Source organism: Otolemur garnettii, unplaced genomic scaffold (assembly GCF_000181295.1).
Source record: "Otolemur garnettii isolate 467f Iridium unplaced genomic scaffold, OtoGar3 scaffold00005, whole genome shotgun sequence".
Lineage (NCBI taxonomy): Eukaryota > Metazoa > Chordata > Mammalia > Primates > Galagidae > Otolemur > Otolemur garnettii.
Window position 1 is genome coordinate 41,516,431 of NW_003852400.1, and position 19,560 is coordinate 41,535,990.

The following is a 19,560-nucleotide window of genomic DNA, read 5'->3' on the forward strand; positions in this document are numbered from 1 at the left end:
AAAAGAACAAGTGATCCCATCTCAGGGTGGGCAAGGGACTTGAAGAGAAACTTCTCTGAAGAAGACAGGCACACAGCCTACAGACACATGAAAAAGTGCTCATCATCCTTAATCATCAGAGAAATGCAATTTTATGCTCTTGTCCTGTTTAACTGTTCTATTAATTTTTGAGTCCTTATCTCTCTCAGAACCTTTCTACTTTTAAAATTAAAATTAGTAACAGGCTACAGAAGGAAAAAAAGCTATGAATACCATACCCCTTCACCTTTCCTCATCTTGCCACATTATTTCCCCAGATTAACCTAATTTCCCACTCTACTATTCTGAACACCCAACATTTTAATTCATACTGAACTTCCAATGTTGTACATTGTTAACTTCTAATACTTTGTACCTTTGTACATGCTGTTCCCATAGCACAGTATTCCCTTTCCTACTTTTCCTATAAAAATTCTTTTCACCCTCCTAAAAACCAATTCTTCTGTGAAGTCCTACTTCAGACCTCCAGTCGTAATTAATCCTTCCACACTCCAACAACACATTATCTGTATACCCTTTTTAAATAATTCTTCTTTCCATGTGTTTCTGTACCACTAAATCAAGAATCTTGAGGGCAGAGATGCAACTGTAGGGAACATGTTTGTTTTGTTTTGTTTTTTCAAAAAAAAAAAAAAAGGAAAAGCAGAGACATCTAAAAACAGAATAAACTGACACTTTGACACCTCAAACCATCACTGGGAAAAATGGAAACATTCTCTGTGATCCCCATAAATTGTCTTACCATAATTGTCTTACTGTAATACCATAATACAGGGGACTTGAAGGGGATCTGTGAAACTCCTAAAACCACATAATGTTGTGTATGCCCAACTGTAAATATTTTTATCAGATCTTCAAGGTGTGTGATTCAAGAAGTTAAAGCTGTTGGCTCACATTTCATCGAACATGAAAAGCTAATTTTAAGCAATTAAGAATCAACTTCAAAAATAACATTAGTAATAACTACACAAGTTCTACTGAGAAAAAAGGAAATTGAAACTATGTAAAATGTTAGTTGAATCACAAGGAAAAAAGTTAACTTGTGGGTCTATGAATTTTCCAGATAGTATACAGCATAAAGACAACTTTTTAAAGTAGCACCAGTCAGCAGAGAGATTTGAGCAGAAATATATTATGTATTTCAACCTAAAACATAGGTTTTTGTTTTTGTGGTAAAATCTCTGTGTTTAGTTTTCTCACTGAAAAAGACTTCATTCAACAATGTTTAGGAGTCTCGACCAAAAAATATCACATAACTTATTCTAAAATAGAATTTTAAAATATATCTAAATACTAAGTATTCCTCCCAATGCTATATTAAAATATTATTTCTAATGTGAGTAGAAGGTAACAAAATCCATATTTGAACCTCTTAGCACAATTACATGGTCCAAATCAACAGTCAATCTTATTTATTAATACACAGGCTTAAAAATATTTGAATGCTTTCCCTTAGTAGCAGACATCAAAATATTAGTAGCAAACATCAAAATATAAAATTCAGATTTGTGTTCATTGTATCTAAAAAATTAAATTTTCCAAATGTCAAATGAAACACCACACTTTTAGTTTCCACGATGATAAAAAATATCTGGAAATGTCCAAAGTTTTTCAAAAATAATAAATTCAAGGGTTAAAGCTACCAAGTAGTCATAGCCATAGCAACCCCTAAAAGTAATAAATGATTGTATGGATTTTTAGATAAATTTAACTTAATGTTCTAATATGTTATTGCAGTATTATAAAACAATGCAAAATATTTCTAGCATTTTAACAAGTCTAAAAATGAACTACAGGAAGGTATTTTACCATGTATCTGTTAAATCACTGTAGGTAATTCTAAAAAGTAAAATTTTAAAATCTAGACTTAGCAAAATAATTTATTTTTAATTTCAGAGTATTATGGGGGAACACAAGTTTTGGTTTCATACTTTACTTTGTACAGATTGAGTCAAAGGTATAAGGGTGACTCTCGCTCAGACTGTGTGCACTACACATATGAATTTACCCATCCCCTCTACTTAAGCCATCTACTGTATTTTCAGTGTTTTATTTCCATATGAGCATATAAGTTGATCAATTAGTTCCAGTTTAGTATTGAGTGCATGTGATATTTGTTTTTCCATTCTTGAGATACTGTACTTAGAAGAATGGTTTCCAGTTCCATCCAGGTTATTACCCAAGATATTAGATCATCATTTTTATGGCTATGTAGTACTCCATGGTATACATATACTACATTAATTCACTCACGTATTGGTGGGCCCTTGGGGTGTTTCCACATCTTTACAATTGTGAATTGTGCTATAATAAACATTTGAGTGCATGTGTCTTTTGAAAAAATGACTTTTTTTCCTTTGGGTAAATACCCACCAGTTGGACTGTCAGATCAAATGGTAGGTCTACTTTTAGTTCTCTGAGTTATCTCCATACTACTTTTCATAGAGGTTATACTAGTTTGTAGTGCCACCAACAGTATATGAGTTTCTTTTTTTTTTTTTTGAGGACAGAGCCTCAAGCTGTCCCCCTGGGTAGATGCCATGGCATCACAGCTCACAGAAACCTCTAACTCCTGAGCTCAAGTGAGTCTCCTGTCTCAGCCTCCCAAGTAGCTAGGACCACAGGCACCCAGCTATTTTTTGGTTGCAGCCATCATTGTTGTTTGGCGGGCCCAGGCTGGATTTGAACCCACCACCTTAGGTGTATGTGGCTGGTGCCTTAGCCACTTGAGCCACAGGTGCCCAGCCAGTACATGAGTTTCTATCTCTCCACATCCACAACAACATCTCTTGTTTCAGAACTTTCTGACAAAAGCCATTCCTGCTGGAGTTAAGGGATATCTCACTGTGGTTTTGTTTTGCATTTCCCTGATAAGAGATGCTGAACATTTTTTCACGTTTTTTGGCCATCAGATTATCTTCACTTGAAAAGTTTCTGTTCTTATCTTTTGCCCACATTTTATGGGGTTGATTTTTTTTCTTGCTGATAAGGTTGAGTTCTTTCTATATTCTGGTTATCAGCCCTTTATCAGATGAATAACATTCAAATATTTTCTCCCATTCTATGGGTTGTCTATTTGCTCTTTTAATTGTATCCTTGGCTTTACAAAAGCTTTTTGATCAGGTCCATTTACTCATTTCTGTGGCAGCTGTAATTGCTTCAGGATCTTTTTCATAAATTCTTTGCCTAGGCTGATATCTAATAAAGAGTTTTTCCCACTATTTTTCCTAGAGTTCTTATAGTTTTGTGCCTTAAGTCTTTTATCCATTGTGAAACAATTTTTATGAGTGGTGGGAGGTGTGGATCCTGTTTCAGTCTTCTACATGAAGCTATCCAATTTTCCCAATACCATTTAGTGAATACAGACTCTCTGTCACAGTATAGGTTTTTATCTGCGTTGTCAAAGCTCAGATGACAACATGAGAATGGTTTTATCTGATCCAAAGGTATGTTTATGTCTCTGTTTTTGTGCCAATGCCAAGTTGTTTTATTTACTATGGCTTTGTAAAATAGTTTGAAATCTGGTAAAGTGACGCCTCCTGATTTGATCTTCTTATATAAGATTAAATTGGCTTTTAGGGTATTTTCTGGTTCTATATATAAAACTACTTTTTCTAGATCATCAATAAATAACATTGTTATTTTAATGAATATCATGTTGAATCTGTAGATCACTTTGGCCAGTACAATTTAACAGTGTTGAGTCTGCCAATCTATGAGAGCATAACATTTTTCCATTTGTTTACATGCTCTACAGTTTCTTTCCTCAGTGTTTCATGGTTCTTCCTGTATAGGTCTTTCACTTCCTGAAATATATTCCTAGGTATTTTATTTCCTTTGTAGCTATTGTGAAAGGTATTCAATCTTTGATTTGATTCTCAGTCTGTTGTTAACTTTTACGAAAGCTACTGATTTGTATTCATTGACTTTATAGCCTAAGACTTTGCGAAATTTATTTATCAATTCCATGAGTCTCTTGGTTGATACTTTGAGGTTTTCTAGATACAAGAACATATAGTCAGCAAAGAATGATAGTTTGACCTCTTTTTTTCCCCTTTAGGATACCCTTGACTTCTCTTGTCTGAGTGCTCTGGCTAGGACTTCCAACACTATGCTGAATAGAAGTGGTAAGTGGGTAAACTTGTCTGGATCTAGTTCTATGAAGCAATGCTTTCAATTTTTCCCCATTCAGAATGATGTTAGCTATGGTTTATCATATATGGCATTCATAATTTTGAGGCATGCCCACCCATGCCAATTTTGTTAAGTGTTCTTATCATAAAGGGCACTGAATTTTGTCAAATGCTTTTTCTGTGTCTATTGAGAGGATCATATGGTCTTTGTTTTTATTTCTATTTATGTGGTGAATTACAGTTATAGACTTGTGAATGCTGAACCATCCTTGTATCTCTAGGATACAAGTCCATTTGGTTGTGGTGAATTATTTTGTTGATATGTGGCTAAATTCAGTTTGCTAATATTTCTTAAAAATTTTTGCATCTATATTCATGAGGGATACTGGTCTGTAATTGTTTTTTCACTGCGTCCTTTCCTGGTATCAAGGTGACACTGGCTTCATAGAACAAGCTGGAGAACATTTCTCAATGTTATGGAATAATTTCTGTAGGATAGAAACCAGCTCTTCTCTGCAAGCGTGGTAAAATTCATGTGTAAAACTGTCTGGTCAAGAACTTTTTTTTGGTTGGGATGTTTGTATCACTGTTTCAATTTTGGTACTTGATATTGTTCAGTTCTATTTCTTCCTGACTGAGCCTAGGGAGGTTGTGTGTTTCCAAGGAATTATCTATTTCCTTTACATTTTCAAGTTTATGAGCATGGAAATTTTTATATGAGGTCGGACAATTAATTTCACAAACGCATCCTAGAAAAAGTGCAGTCACCAGATGGCCAAGAGGAATACTTCCAAGGTGACCATAGTGATATTCAGCAAGGAGGTATGTAGTACTTTTTGTAGGATGAGCTCACAAACTTAATTGTCTGACATTGTATCTTCAGAGATGATATTTTGTACTTCCATGATATTAGTGTGATTTCTCCTTTTTCATTTCTTAGCTTATACAGTCCTTTTTTTTTGTCTGTTTGTGGTTAATTTAGCAAGAGGCCTGTCAATTTTATCATTTCAGAAAACCAAGTTTTTGTTTCATTAATTTCCTGTATTAGTTCTTTTGTTTTCAACTTCATTTAGGTCTGCTCTAATCTTGGTTACTTATTTTCTTCTGCAGGGACTGGGATTAGTTTGTTCTTCCTTTTCCAGTTTCTTGAGATAACTGATTAGATTGTTGGTCTGTGATCTGTCTCTTGGATGTAGGCATTCAGAGTTATGAGTTTTCCTCTCAGTACTGCTTTTGCTGTATCCCACAGATCTTAATAACTTGTGTCTCTATTATCATTTAGTTCAAAGAATCTTTTGATTCCCATCTTTTATCTCCTCCTATTCAGTAATAGGTTGTTTAGTTTCCATAACTTTATGTAGCAATGAGTGTTTCTGTTGGAATTAATTTCTAGTTTTATTCCACTGTGGTATGAGAAGATACATGGTATAATTTCTGGGGTTTTTCTTTGTAATCTGTTGAGACATATTTTATACACTAAAACATGATCAATTTTAGAGAATGTTCCATGAGCTGATGAGAAGAATGTATATTTGGTAGTTTGGGGACAGAACAGTCTATAAATATCTATAAGGTCCATTTGTTCTAGAGTTCTATTTAAGTCTATTATTTCTTTGATTATTTTCTGTTTGGAGGATCTTTAAGGTGGCACTGCTATTGTCATTCTATTTAAATGTGAGTCCGGGCACCACTGCGTTAGGTACATAAATATTCAGGATTGTTAAGTTTGTTTGTTGAATTGTTCCCTTTATCCTTATATAATGACCATCCTTGTTTTTCTTTACTTTTGTCAGCTTAAAGTCTTTGTTAGCTGATGAGAGAATGGCTACACCAGCTTTCTTTTGTTTTGCGTTTGCATGGAATATTGTTTTCCTTCCATTCACCTTGAGTCTAAAGAAGTCCTTGTGGATTAGAAGTATTTCCTATAGATAATAGATACTTGGCCCATGTTATTTTATCCATTCAGTCTATGCCTCTTGAGTGGAGAGTTCAAGCCATTCATATTCACTGAAGGAATTAATAAGTGGTGGATTTTTATTCATCCTGTGGAGTAGACCCTTATTGCTTTGTTTTACCTCTTAAGTTGCTGTGGTATCTGGACTCTGAACACTAGCTTTTGGATGTTTTCATACTAGTGGGTGCCTATGGTGCTGATCAGTATATAATGCAGGTCTGAGTACTTCTTGCACGGCTGATCTGATCTTCACAAATTCCCTTAGCACTTCCTTGTCTAAAAAAGTACTTCTCCCTCAAATATGAAACTTAGTAGAGAAGTCTGCAGTTAGTCTGATAGGTCTTCCTTTGTAAGTTACCTGCTGTTTTCCACCTTACTGATCCTACCAGTACCTCTTTTGTATTTACCTTTGCTAGCCAAAGTCCAGCAGGGCTCAGGACCATGTGTAGTGGTGATTGCCTCTTTCCAATGAGTCTCCTGGGAGTCCTTTGTGCGTCTTGTACCTGGATATCTAGATTTATAGCAAGGCCAGGGAAATTTTCTTCAATTATTCCCTCAAATAAATTATCCAACCCTGTGTGTTTTCTTCTTCACTCTCTGAGGTGCCTATGATTCTTATGTTTGGCTATTTTACATAATCCCATTTCTTGTAGGCTTTGTTTGTTCTTCTTATTTCTCTTATTTTTTCTGTTTGACTGACTTGCTTATAAATGTTATTTTCAAGTTCTAAGATTCTCTCTTTTGCCTGATCCAGTCTATTCTTAAGGCTTTCCGCTGTTTTTTGTACTTCCTTGAATAAATTTCTTATTTCCAAAATTTCTAATTGTGGTTTTTTGGGGTTTTTTTTTTTAATAGACAGAGTCTCACTATGTCACCCTGGGTAGAGTGCTGTGGTATCACAGCTCACAGCCACCTCAAACTCTTAAGCAATTCTCATGTCTCAGCCACAGCTACTTGTGGGTGCAAGTAGCAGGGACTACAGGCACCCACCACAACTCCTAGTTATTTTTTTGTTGCAGCTGTCATTGTTGTTTAGCTGGCCTAAGCTGGGTTCAAATCCGCTAGTCTTGGTGCATATGGCTAGCACCATAATCACTGTGTTATAGGCACCGAGCCTGCTTGGTTTTTCTTTAATAATCCAAGTTCTTTTAGAGAATTTTACATTCATTTCCTGCATTGTTTTTGTGGCTTCTTTGTGTTAGGATTCTATTTTCTCATGTATTTCACTGAGCTTTCTTACTGCTCACATTCAAATTTCTTCATCTTGTCATTTTAACCATTTTGTTTAGGTTGGCATCTATCAGTAAGGAGTTTCGATTTCTTTTGGGGGTGTCCTTTCACTCTAATTTTTCATGCCTCTGTAGTTCTTTCACTGATTCCACCCCATCGGACCTCTTAATTAAGAGCTGGGGGTGCTAGGGTGGCTTATCGACCTGTCTCCAAATCCCTAATGATCGATCCCTGCCTATGTTAGAGGGATGAGGGCTGGACTTGAGTTGCCTTCGAGTGCTCTAGCAGGTTTGGTGAACCTCATGGGTTACCTCTGACTGCCTATTTTCACCTCTTCCCAACAGTGTAATGAATTTTGGTCCCCAAGCTTAATCTCTGAGTTTGTGGCTTATACTTAGGAGTATAAATCTGCTGCTCCCTAACTGCTTGAGTAGGAAAGCACTGTGTTTACCTATGGCGTTGTTCTGCCAGCCATGGACTGAATTTTGTATGGAAGAGTCAGCTGCCAAGATGTTCTTTTTCTGTCTGTGGTGGGCTTTGGACCCCAGGTAGGGCACACAAACACCCCAAGTTTTAGGGACCCTGAAGCTCATAGGGCATTATTTGGTCCCTCTTCCCCCTAAAGTGAGAGAAGCAAAACCAGTGGAAAGCAAGAGCCTGAGGAGCTTTGCTAAGTCTCAGCAGGGCTCAGAGGTCTCTTATTTGGCCAGTAGCGAGCGCCACTGACATGCAGTTCAGAGTAATCGCTCCAAGTCAGGAGGGCTGGGGGTTGGGGGGCTTATTCTGAGTGATTGCAAAGGCCCTAGGCCAGGTTTCTTCTAACCCTATTCATTTGCCTGGTTTCTCTGTGGGGTGGCCCTATTTGCTTCCTGAAATTCCACAATCGACTCCCTTGAAATCAGGTATATGCATTCTTTTGCCACTTCAATCCAGCTCTCTAGTCCATGTGTCTCTGCTCTCAGTGGCAGGCACAGCCTAGGATATACCCCCATGGCAGGGGGAAAAAGCCTCTGGTACAAAGTATCTTGTGGTATCACTAAACACCAATGCAGAGAAAAGCAGGCCTCAGCACCGAGCACACTCCGGCTTGCTATTGGAGAAGGGCAGGGCCCAGTCTCCCTGCACTGCAGCTGCACCCAGGGATCACGGGTCCAGCCCACCTGACCAATCCACTAGCAGGAATTCCCACCAGACACCAGTATGGAGAGAAGTAGGCCTCAGCACAGCACTGTATACTCTCTTGGTTGGAGGGGTGGGGGTAAGAGGAGGGGAGGCAGGGAAGAGAATGGGGCCCAGGCTCCCTTCCCCAGGCCTATGCTTGGTGGGTAGCAGAGCAGTATGGCTGTCCACACTGCTGGGTAGGCATCCCCACCACATGCCAGCATAGAGGGAATCAGGCCTCAGCACTGAGTACTTTCTCTTATTGCTATGGGAAGTGGGAATAGGCTTGTGGTTATAGCCAAAATTGCTGTTATGCCAGGAATGGGGAAGATGCAGAGGAGGAAACATTTAGGTGCAGTAAAACTCACTCTCTGGTCCCTCATGGCACTCTCCCAGCAGGTGAGAGCTCCTGTGTCCTGCGAAAGACACCCAAGTCAGGGAGGGGATCACCCTCACCCTTCTATTTGGCTTCAAGCTTTTCTGGATCTAATCTGTGCTGCCTCTGTCCTCTCCTCTCTTTCTTCCTCTTTCTGATCTTCACATTTCTTCTCTATAGGATTGCCAGATTCCTCTGCTTCCTCTCCTTATGATCTACATCTAAACTATAATTGCTCCCAGCTCAAGTCTGTCAAACCTTCCTAACTCCAGCCAGGATAGTCTGACAGTGCTGTTTTCCTGTCTCTTACTCAGCCATCTCGACCATCCCCTGTCCCCTTAGCTAAGTGACCTCTTAGAAAATTAACATTACTGAGCTAACAGAAATGTTCCCCATATTGCCTCTTCTTGAAAAATATAAAACTCAAGGAAGAGCTCTTTGCCTCTTCTAATACCTGAAGTTTTTGAAAAACATTTTTCCCATGTCAACTGTTGGAAATCACTATCATAAACACATTAAGAAGCAGCTCTGTGACATGCATAACCACCCAACCTGTCTATCTGTCCAATCAACTATTTCCTACTATCCTAAAAAAGTAAAATGGCAAAAAACACATTGACACTTGAAGAAATGATGAACTCATTATCTCAACACAAAGTTTACTATACACTGTTATAATAGACTTAGCTTTGCACCAAATAGCTAAGAAAACCTTTTCACTATGTGACAGTTCAAAAGATAATGGAAGACAAAGATACTTACCTCTATTTCCTAAACTCCTTCCAGAGCCAAATCCACTTCTCATGAAATGATCTCTTCTTGAAGGTCCATCATCCATTTCTAAAGCAAATAATATTTTGAAGCAAGTCAAACAAAACCATCAAGAACTTCTTCCATGAAAATAGCCAGGCTTTGTGGCAGGCGCCTGTGGTCCCAGCTACTCGGGAGGCTGAGGCAGGAGAATCGCCTAAGCCCAGGAGTTGGAGGTTGCTATGAGCTGTGCTGATGCCATGGCACTCTACTGAGGGCCATAAAGTGAAACTCTATCTCTACAGGAAAAAAAAAAAAAGAACCTCTTCCATAGCTCAGCGCCTGTAGCTCAGCAGCTAGAGTGCTAGCCACATACATCGGAGCTGGTAGATTCAAACCTAGCCCAGGCCTGCTAAAAAACAATGACACTACAACAAAAAAATAGCCAGCCACGTGGTGGGCGCCTGTAGTTCCAGCTACTTGGGAGGCTGAAGCAAGAGAATTGCTTAAGCCCAATTGTTTGAGGTTGCTGTGAGTTGTGACGCCATGGCACTCTACCAATGTGTCATAGTGAGACTGTCTCAAAAAAAAAGAACCTCTTCCTTGAGTTTTGTATCTAAGTAGTTGCAGATGATAGGCCTTTTCAATCAAAGGAGGAATATTATGTAGTAATAAGAAAGGGGACAAAGAGCCTAACAGAAAAATGTGCTATGCAGGAGTTTAAAACTACAGTGGCCACAATTACAAGAGGGACTTTATCTAACAAACGCAATCAGTGTAATTCTTTGTACCCTCAATGAATCCCAATCAATAAAAAAAAATAAATAAAGTTACAGTGAGCTATGATCATGAAGTACCACTATGCTCCAGCTTGGGCAAATGATGCAGATCCTATCTCTAAAAATAAGTAAATAAAAATGGACTATTCTGGGAGGAAAAGGCGGTTGGATCACCTGAGCTCACGAGTTCAAGACCAGCCTGACCAAGAGCGCGGCCCCCTCTGTAAAATACAGCTGGGTGTTGTGGCAGGCACCTGTAGTCCCAGCTACTTGGGAAGCTGAGGCAAGAGGATCTCTTGAGCCCAAGAGTTTGAGGTTGCTGTGAGCTATAATGCCATGGCACTCTACCCAGGGCAATATAGTGAGACTCTGTCTCAAAAAAAAAGACTATAAATATGAATAGGTAGTTCTCCAAAAAAAAAAAAAGTAAATGGTGACTTACTCTCACTCATAATTAAAGAACTGGAAATTAAAAGGAGACAGTAATTCAGCAATTTTTAACCATATGATTGAACAGAAAAAATTTTAAGTTTGCTAATACCCAGAGAGCAAATGATACAGGAAAACAAGCACAACCATACACTATATTTAGACTATCAACTGAATCAATCTTGATCCTAATTTAAAATGCATAATCTTTTTTAAAGTACACTAATACAAATTTCTTCTCTGGATATAATCAAGCAGTTACAAAGATACACAAAGATGTTTCTATTAGCACTTTCTGTAATAGCAAAAATCTTACTAAAAAGAGAATAAAGAAATTATGGCCATTCATAGAATACTATGCATTTTAACTTCATAGACATACACAGCTTTCAATGTAGAAGAACTGATATTCTCCAACAACAAATAGGATGTTTATGAAAACTGGCCATGTCTAAGGACATGATGTAAATTCAACCACTGATTTCAAAAGTCAGTAATCATATATGTAAAATTTTCTAATCACAATGTAATCAAATAAGTTATTAAATTCAAAAAACTTGTTTAAAAACTCCTCTATTTGTGAATATATATATATATATATATTTTTTTTTTTTTTTTTTTTTTTTGACATAGAGCCTCAAGCTGTCCCCCTGGGTAGAGTGCCATGGCATCACGCTCACAGCAACCTCCAACTCCTAGGCTAAAGCGAGTCTCCTGTCTCAGCCTCCCAAGTAGCTGGGACCACAGGCACCAGTCACAACGCCCCGCTATTTTTTGGTTGCAGCCATTATTGTTGTTTGGCGGGCCCAGGCTGGATTCGAACCCGCCACCTTAGGTGTATGTGGCTGGTGCCTTAGCCACTTGAGCCACAGGCACTGAGCCTGTGAATATATTTTTAAAAATACTTTTAATCCACAACTCAAAAAAAGCCCACAATGGAAGTTAAAAATACTTGGAATCATATGATAAAATGTTACTAGAAGTACTGAAACAGTTATAGTAGAAAATAAGAATTTTATTAATAATTTAATAATTAATAATTTAATTTTATTAAGTTTCATAGCCACTCAATGAACAATAACATTGGAAGAAGAAAGTAAATCATACAAAAGTGAAGAGGAAATAAAGACAAGAGCAGAAATTAATAAAATAGGAAATAAAGATATAAAACAATAGCTCACAAACTCAAAACCTGGTTCTTTGAAAAGATCAATAAAACTTGCCAGAGTGGGGCAGCACCTGTGGCTTAAGGAGTACAGCAGCAACCCACATACCAGGTGTGGCAGGTTCAAGCCCGGACCTGCCCAAAAGCTACAAAATAAAAAACTTGCCAGAGTGATGAATTACAGAAGACTAATGAGGGGGTGAGAAGGTAACAGATAGTAAAAGCACAAATAAACAGTATTAGGATTTTTTTATTGAATCTCAAGGACAGAAAATAAAGACAAAAAGAATTTCTCTGAACAACTTTGCTACTAAATTAAAAATCTTAAAAGAAATGGAAATGTTCCTAGAAAATTAATTCTCCAAAAATGACTCAAGAAACAATAAAAATAAACCCCACTGATTTATGGAAATTAAATCAGTACTTAAATCAGGCAGATATACAGATAAGGTTTCACAGGTGAGTTCTACCAAATTCTTAAGGAACAAATCATTCAGGTATCTTAATTATCCCATGAAATAGGAATTATTCACTAACTCATTCCATGAAGCCAATATAACCTTGATGTTACACATTCAGAAGAAAATTATAAACCTCACAGATAAAAAAATCTCAAAAACAAATATAAGTAAGCCAAACCCAAAAGTAAATTGAATGGATAAAATATACTATGACCAAGTTGCAAGGCTGTTTAAATGCTGAAACATCTAAAAATAAAAAAAGAGAAAAAGGTAATTTACAACATTAAAAGATGAAGAAAGACTAATTACCTCTCTAAATAAAAGTATATAATACAATTCAACACCATTCATGACAGATATATAATTAGAAAACTAGGAAAAGACAAAATACTCATTGAAGTTTGTTCACAACAGCAAAACAGGAAGCAAATCAAATTTTTGAGATATGCTGAACTTTTTTCTCTTAAAAATTTTTTTATTAAGTCATAACTGTGTACATTAATGCATTTATGGGGTCAATGTGCTCATGAGAACTTTTTAAAAATAGAATGAAAATATGTGGTTTATTCAAGGAACTGAGTGAATATAACACAAATACCATACATAGTAACTATATAATGTATATATTGACAAAACATCATAAATAAACTTTTATAAAACTTTTGGAAACATGAATAAATCTTAAAAATAGTACTGAGTGAAAAATTCAAATTACTGAGCAAAGAACAAACGAAGGTGCCATTTTTGTAAAACTTGAAGCAAAATTAAATAGGTTGTTTGGAGATACAAACACATGTAATAAAATATTTTAAAAGAAAAAGAAACAAATGCAGGATAAGGGTTGAACAGGCAGGGAAAGAGCATATAAGTTACATAACAGTATTGGTAATGTTCTTAAAACGAGTGGCGGTTCAAAACATTAAGATTTATAGTGTACATGTGACACCTTTAATGTAGTAGATATTTCTTCTAATGAAAAATTCCTCCATATAGATTCTATAATATAGTCATGAGGCAACAATTATTGTTTCGATTTTTAATTCTCACTAGTTGGCACATAGCTTTGAGGGTAAAAACTTGTAAAAATAAAAATGCTAACAAATATTTAGGTCTCATCCCCCTCTTCTATACTTTCTTCCTCTTGCTAAATTCCAGCATCACTATTCACACGAATTTCCTTTTCTCATGATGAGACTAGACATTTCAACAAGTAACCTAACAGGTGCTGAGTTCTAGGAAGTAGTAACCAGATTAACTTCAAACACTCTTCAGATCATGGAAGAGGATCTATTCAAAATCTAACTATTCCAACATGGTTAGTATCACTTCATGTGCACCTGAGCTTTCAGCAAAAAGCACAAGGGGGAGGTGACATTACAGGGACAAGGACATTTAAGGCCCAGAAAATCCACAATTCTCCAAATGTTCACTTCTCATGTTCGTCCGGCTCTCTTTAAATATACAAGGTAAGAATACCCTTACCTGGCTGAAATCTTGAAGCTTTCATGCAGCAATCAGTAGCCACACATAGCTATTTAAATTTGAAATTAAATTGAAAATTCAGTTCCTCAGTTCCTCTAGCCACATATTAAGTGCTCAGTAACCAAATGTAGCTTGTGACTATCATATTGAGCAGTAAAGCTGGACAGTATTTCCATCACTACAGAGAGATCTAGTGAACAGCATTGTCCTAAGTAGTCCCCAAGTTTCAAAATGAAGGCATTAAAAGAAAAAGGTAGCAAGGTGTTCTCATGTTTCCATCCTGACTCAAGCCACAGAGCAGACTTAAAAGTGTGGTGATACTCAAAACATGAGAAAAGTAACTCATGTATAAGAGATAAACTATTATAATCAACAATTATTGTTTTAAGCCTAATAAACAGAATAAAATACCCTTTACTCATTAGTTTCTGTGTGTGCTTCCCATGATTTCCCCTATCACTGGGCATTTATACTGGTTATCTTACTTGGTTATCCACTATTCAATTTATTTTTCTCCCTCATGCTACAATTTTATGTAACTTTTATCTCACTCATTTTGCACTTAAAAGCCACATGCTATATGCCCATACACTATGATATAGATATATGCTTCTCCCAACTTCTGTGACAAAAGTGCAATCTGGCCAAAAATCAGTATAATACAAGTAAACGTGTGGTGAGATATAATTTCATAATAACAGTATTGAATTTTGCATTCTAAAACCTCACCTTCATGTCAAGCAAATTTAATTAAATTTGAGCTAGTTATCTTATACTGTGACAATTACTGAAGAAAGGTCACTTACAGAATGTGAAGGCTGCTACCTAACTAAAGTGCCTTATGGGGAATCTTAATCATACTTAGAATTTAGGATGAAAACTTGATTTGGGGCTAGGGCACCTGTAGCTCAGGGCTATAGCGCCAGCCACATACACTGGGGCTGGTGGGTTCAAACCCAGCCCAGGCCTGCCAAACAATGACAACTATAACCAAAAAAAAATCAATGGGTGTTGTGGTGGGCACCTGTTGTCCCAGCTATTTGGGAAACTGAAGCAAGAGAATCACTTAAGCCCAAGAGTTTGAGGTTGCTGTGAGCTGTGACACCACAGCACTCTACCAAGGGCAACATAGTGAGATACTGTCTCAAGAAAAAAAAAAAAAAAAGAAAAGGAAAAATTGATTTGGTTATGTTCTTATATGGCTCCATCTATTTTAATAAACTGTCAAATATGTCTGGAGAGAAAAGTAAATTTTCATCATATACATAGTTTCTCCAACTTTAGGACTGGTTGGCCAAATAAAATAGATTACAATAGCTCTGAATTAAAAAGTACAATTTCATTCAAGAAAAGCATTTACAATGGTATACAGTTTTAATCTCTACAAAAGCAGTACTACATACATTATTTCATTTGACCTTTATCCTTACAGCAACCTTTATAGCAACCCTGTCAGATAGAAGGCAGAGTGGATGTTTTACATTTAGAAAAAACTAAGGTAAGAGATAATCTCAAAATTACTGAAGCTGAGGGGCTGGGCATGGTGGCTAACGCCTATAATCCTAGCACTTTGGGAGGCCGAGGCAGGCTTATGAGTTCAAGACCAGTCTGAGCAAGTGTGAAACCCCCATCTCTAAAAAATAGCCAGGCATTGTAGTGAGTGCCTATAGTCCCTGCTACTTAGGAGGCTGCGGCAAGGCTCAAACTTGAGTCCAAGAGTTTGAGGTTGCTGTGAAGTATGACACGATAGCACGCTAATGGAGGCAAGAACATGAGACTATCTCAAAAAAATAAACAAACAAAGCACTAAAAAAAAATAACTGAACCTATAAGTACTAGGTCTATAACTCAGAATTTCTCTCTCAAAACTATGGTAACATCCAAAAAGAAAACTTAATATTTCAGCAGGAGGGTGGTAGAGGTAGCTCAGCTTAACTCAAAAATGTCCTCTCCAAGGTAAATGACAGTTGAACCATCAAAAGTCAAAGGACAGACCAGACACTAAGGCCTGTAATTCCAACACTTTGGGAAGCCAAAGTGTTCAAGACCAGCCAGGGCAATGTAGTGAGATCCTAGCTCTATAAAATTTTTAGGAAGTGTAGTAGCACACAGCTGTAGTTCTAGCTACTTGGGAAGCTGAGGTAGGAGGATCTCTTGAGTCCAAAAATTCAAGGTTATAATGATGTCTCTGCACTCTAGCCTGGATGACAGAACAAGACTCTATCTCCAAAAAACAAAATCAAAAATAATTCTAAAAACACCAAAAGGCTCTGCGCCCGTAGCACAGTGGGCCAACTGCAACAATAAAATAGCCAGGTGTTGTAGCAGGCACCTATAGTCCCAGCTACTGGGAGGCTGAGGCAAGAGAATCACGTAAGCCCAGAAATTTGAGGTTGCTGTGAGCTGTGATGCCACAGCACTCTACCAAGGGTGACACAGTGAAATTCTGTCTCTAAATAAATAATAAAAACACCAAGAGAAAAATGTCATGCCATAAATACACATATATACACACTCACATACACAGAGGATGCCTAAAATATGTATATACATTTTAAGAAAGAAAAACTGCATTAAAATTGTAATAATATATGCCAATAACAAAAAATGAATACAAGTCACATTAATCACCTTTTGTAATTGCAAAAGTCAAATGTGACTTGAGTATTACAAATTTAATACAGTTTTTTTCCTTAATTATGTGTATACATTTTTTTGGGGGGGGGCTGCAGCTGAGTTTGAACCCACCACCTGGAGCCCTACTACTTGAGCCACAGGCACCGCCCTTAATATGTGTATACATTTTTTGGCACCCTGTGTGTGTGACATCAGACCAGTAGCAGATTTTTCAGCAGAAACCTTACGTTCCAGAAAAGAATGGGATGACATATTCAAAGTGCTGAAAGGGAAAAAAAAACCTGCCAGATAAGAATACTCAGCAAAACTATCTTTCAGAAATGAAGGCGAAATAGTCTAAGACAGGCAAAAAACTGGGGAATTCACCACCATTAGACCAGTCTTACAAGAAGTGCTTAGGCGCTGGGGTGTGGCCCGTACCTCAGTGGGTAGGGGACCGGTCACAAACATCCAGGCTGGCGGGTTCAAACCCAGCCCAGGCCAGCTAAATAACAATAACAACTGCAACAACAACAAAAAAGAAATGCTTAGGGGACACAGAAGTATAAAACTTACTGACAGAGCAGATATACATGTAAGGAAGCAAAAGGTATCAAAATTTATCATACAAAACCACCAACCACAAATATAAATGAGAGGAAGATAGGAACATAGTATATATAAAACTGAAAACAATTAACAAAATGATAGAAGTAATCCCTTTCCTATCAGTAATAACTTTGAACATAAACACTTTAAATTCCCTGATTAAAAGATATAGACTGGGCACACTGGCTCATGCCTGTGGTCCTAGCACTTTTAGGAGGCAAAGGTGGGAAGAGTGCTTGAGGTCATGAGTTTGAGACCAGCCTGAGCAAGAATGAGATTCCACCTCTACATAAAATAGGAAAATGAGACACATGTTGTGGTATGCATCTTTAGTCCCAACTACTAGGGAGGCTAAAGCAGGAAGATCACTTGAGCCCAAGAGTTCAAAGTTGCAGTGAACCACTGCACCACTCTAGACAGGGCAACAGACCAACAAAGCAAAACCATGTCTCAAAAGAGAGAGAGAAATAAAATAAAATAAATTAAAATAAAAAAGAGAGAGAGAGAGAGAAAGACTGGCTCAATGGATATTTAAAAAAAAAAAAAAAAAGACCCAACCATATGCTATGCATGAGAACTCACTACATTTGTAAAGACACGAATTGGAAGATAAAGAGATGGAAAAAGATATTCCATGCAAATAGACATCAAAAACAAGTAGGAATAGCTACACTTAGATAAAAACAGACAGACTAAGTGGAAAAACAACTGTAAAAAGAGACAAAGAAGTCCATTATATAATCATAAAGAAAAGAATTCAGCAAGAGGATACAGCTATCATAAACATGTGTGAACACAACACTAAAGGACCTAGTTATACAAAGCAAGTATTATTAGATCTAAAGTGGGAGACAGGCTTCAATACAAGAGTTGAAGACTTCAACATCCCACTTTCAGCACTGGATAAATGATCTAGATAGAAGCTCAAAGACTGGTCTTAAAGAGTCACAAACCAGTAAGGGGTGGTGGTGTCAAGAACATGTGAAAACAAACTATTCCTGACCTCCCTCCATTACTTTGTAACTATTAAATGACAGTATAACCAAAGGGACTAAGACATTTAAAGAACATTTTGTCCAACATCTAGAGAATACACATTCTTCTCATCAGTATATGGAACATTTTTCAGGACAGACCATTTGTTAGGCCACAAAACAAGCCTCGACAAATTTTAAAAGGCTGAAATAATATCGAGTATCTTTTTTTTTTTTTTTTTTTGAGACAGAGTCTCACTTTGTCACCCTTGGTAGAATGCTGTGGCATCAGAGCTCAAACTCTTGGGCTTCAGCAATCCTCTTGCTTCAGCCTCCCAAATAGCTGGGACGTCAGGGACCTGCCACGATGCCCTGCTATTTTTAGAGACAGGGTCTTGCTCTTGCTCAGGCTGGTCTCCAACCTGTGAGCTCAGGCAATCCATCCACCTCAGCCTCCCAGAGTGCTAGGATTACAGGCACTGCTCCTGGCCTATCAAGTATCTTTTTAAGCTACAATGGAATAAGACTAAAAATCAGTAACAAAAGCACTTTGGGAACTGTACAAAAACATGGAAATTAAACAGTTTGCTCCTGAACAACCCATAGGTCAATGAAGAAATTAAGAAGGAAATTCTAAAATTTCTTGGGAAAAAAAATGAAAATAGAAACATCACATACCAAAACTATGGTATACAGTAAAAGCAGCACCAAGAGATAAGTTCTTAGCAATAAACTACTATACCAAAAAGTAGAAATATTTCAAATAAATAATCTTACTCTAAATTAGAATATTAATGCACAAATAAATGGAGACTAAAAAGGACAGTACAAAAGAGGAACAAAAAGTTGTTTTGAAAAAATAAACAAAACAGACAAATCATTAGCCAGGCTAAGAAAAAATGGAGAAGACCCAAATAAAATTACAAATGAAAAGGGAGACACTACTGGGCGGCACATGTGGCTCAAAGGAGTAAGGCACTGGCCCCATATGCCAGAGATGGTGGGTTCAAACCCAATCCCAGCCAAAAACTGCAAAAAAAAAAAAAAAAAGAGAGAGACACTACAATTGGTATCACAGAAATACAAAGACAATTAGAGACTATTAGGAACAACTACATGCCAAAAAAATTGGAAAACCTAAAGCATATGAATTCCTGGACATATAACCTACCAAGATTGAACCAGAAAGGAGCAGAAAAACTGTACTGACCAATTTGGAGTATGATATTAAATGGAAATAAAAAGTCTCCCAACAAAGAAAAGCCCAGGAGTAGATGACTTTCACCACTGAATTCTATCAAACTTTCAAAGCACCAATACCTATTCTTCTAAAACTTCTAAAAAGTGAAGAGTAGGGAATTTTCCACTCATTCTATAAATATGAGGCCAGCATTACCCTAAT

General features: G+C 37.2%; 1 protein-coding gene across 3 annotated transcripts in view; it reads right to left on the reverse strand.

Moving 5' to 3' along the window:
* Positions 1-19,560, reverse strand: part of DDX4 (DEAD-box helicase 4) — a 79,686-nt gene that overhangs the window by 44,533 nt on the left and 15,593 nt on the right. For all 3 annotated transcript variants that reach the window (XM_003782756.2, XM_012811420.1, XM_003782757.2), the window contains exon 3: positions 9,656-9,733. In XM_003782756.2, the coding sequence (XP_003782804.1) occupies positions 9,656-9,733 (78 nt within the window). The remainder of the gene's footprint in view (positions 1-9,655; positions 9,734-19,560) is intronic.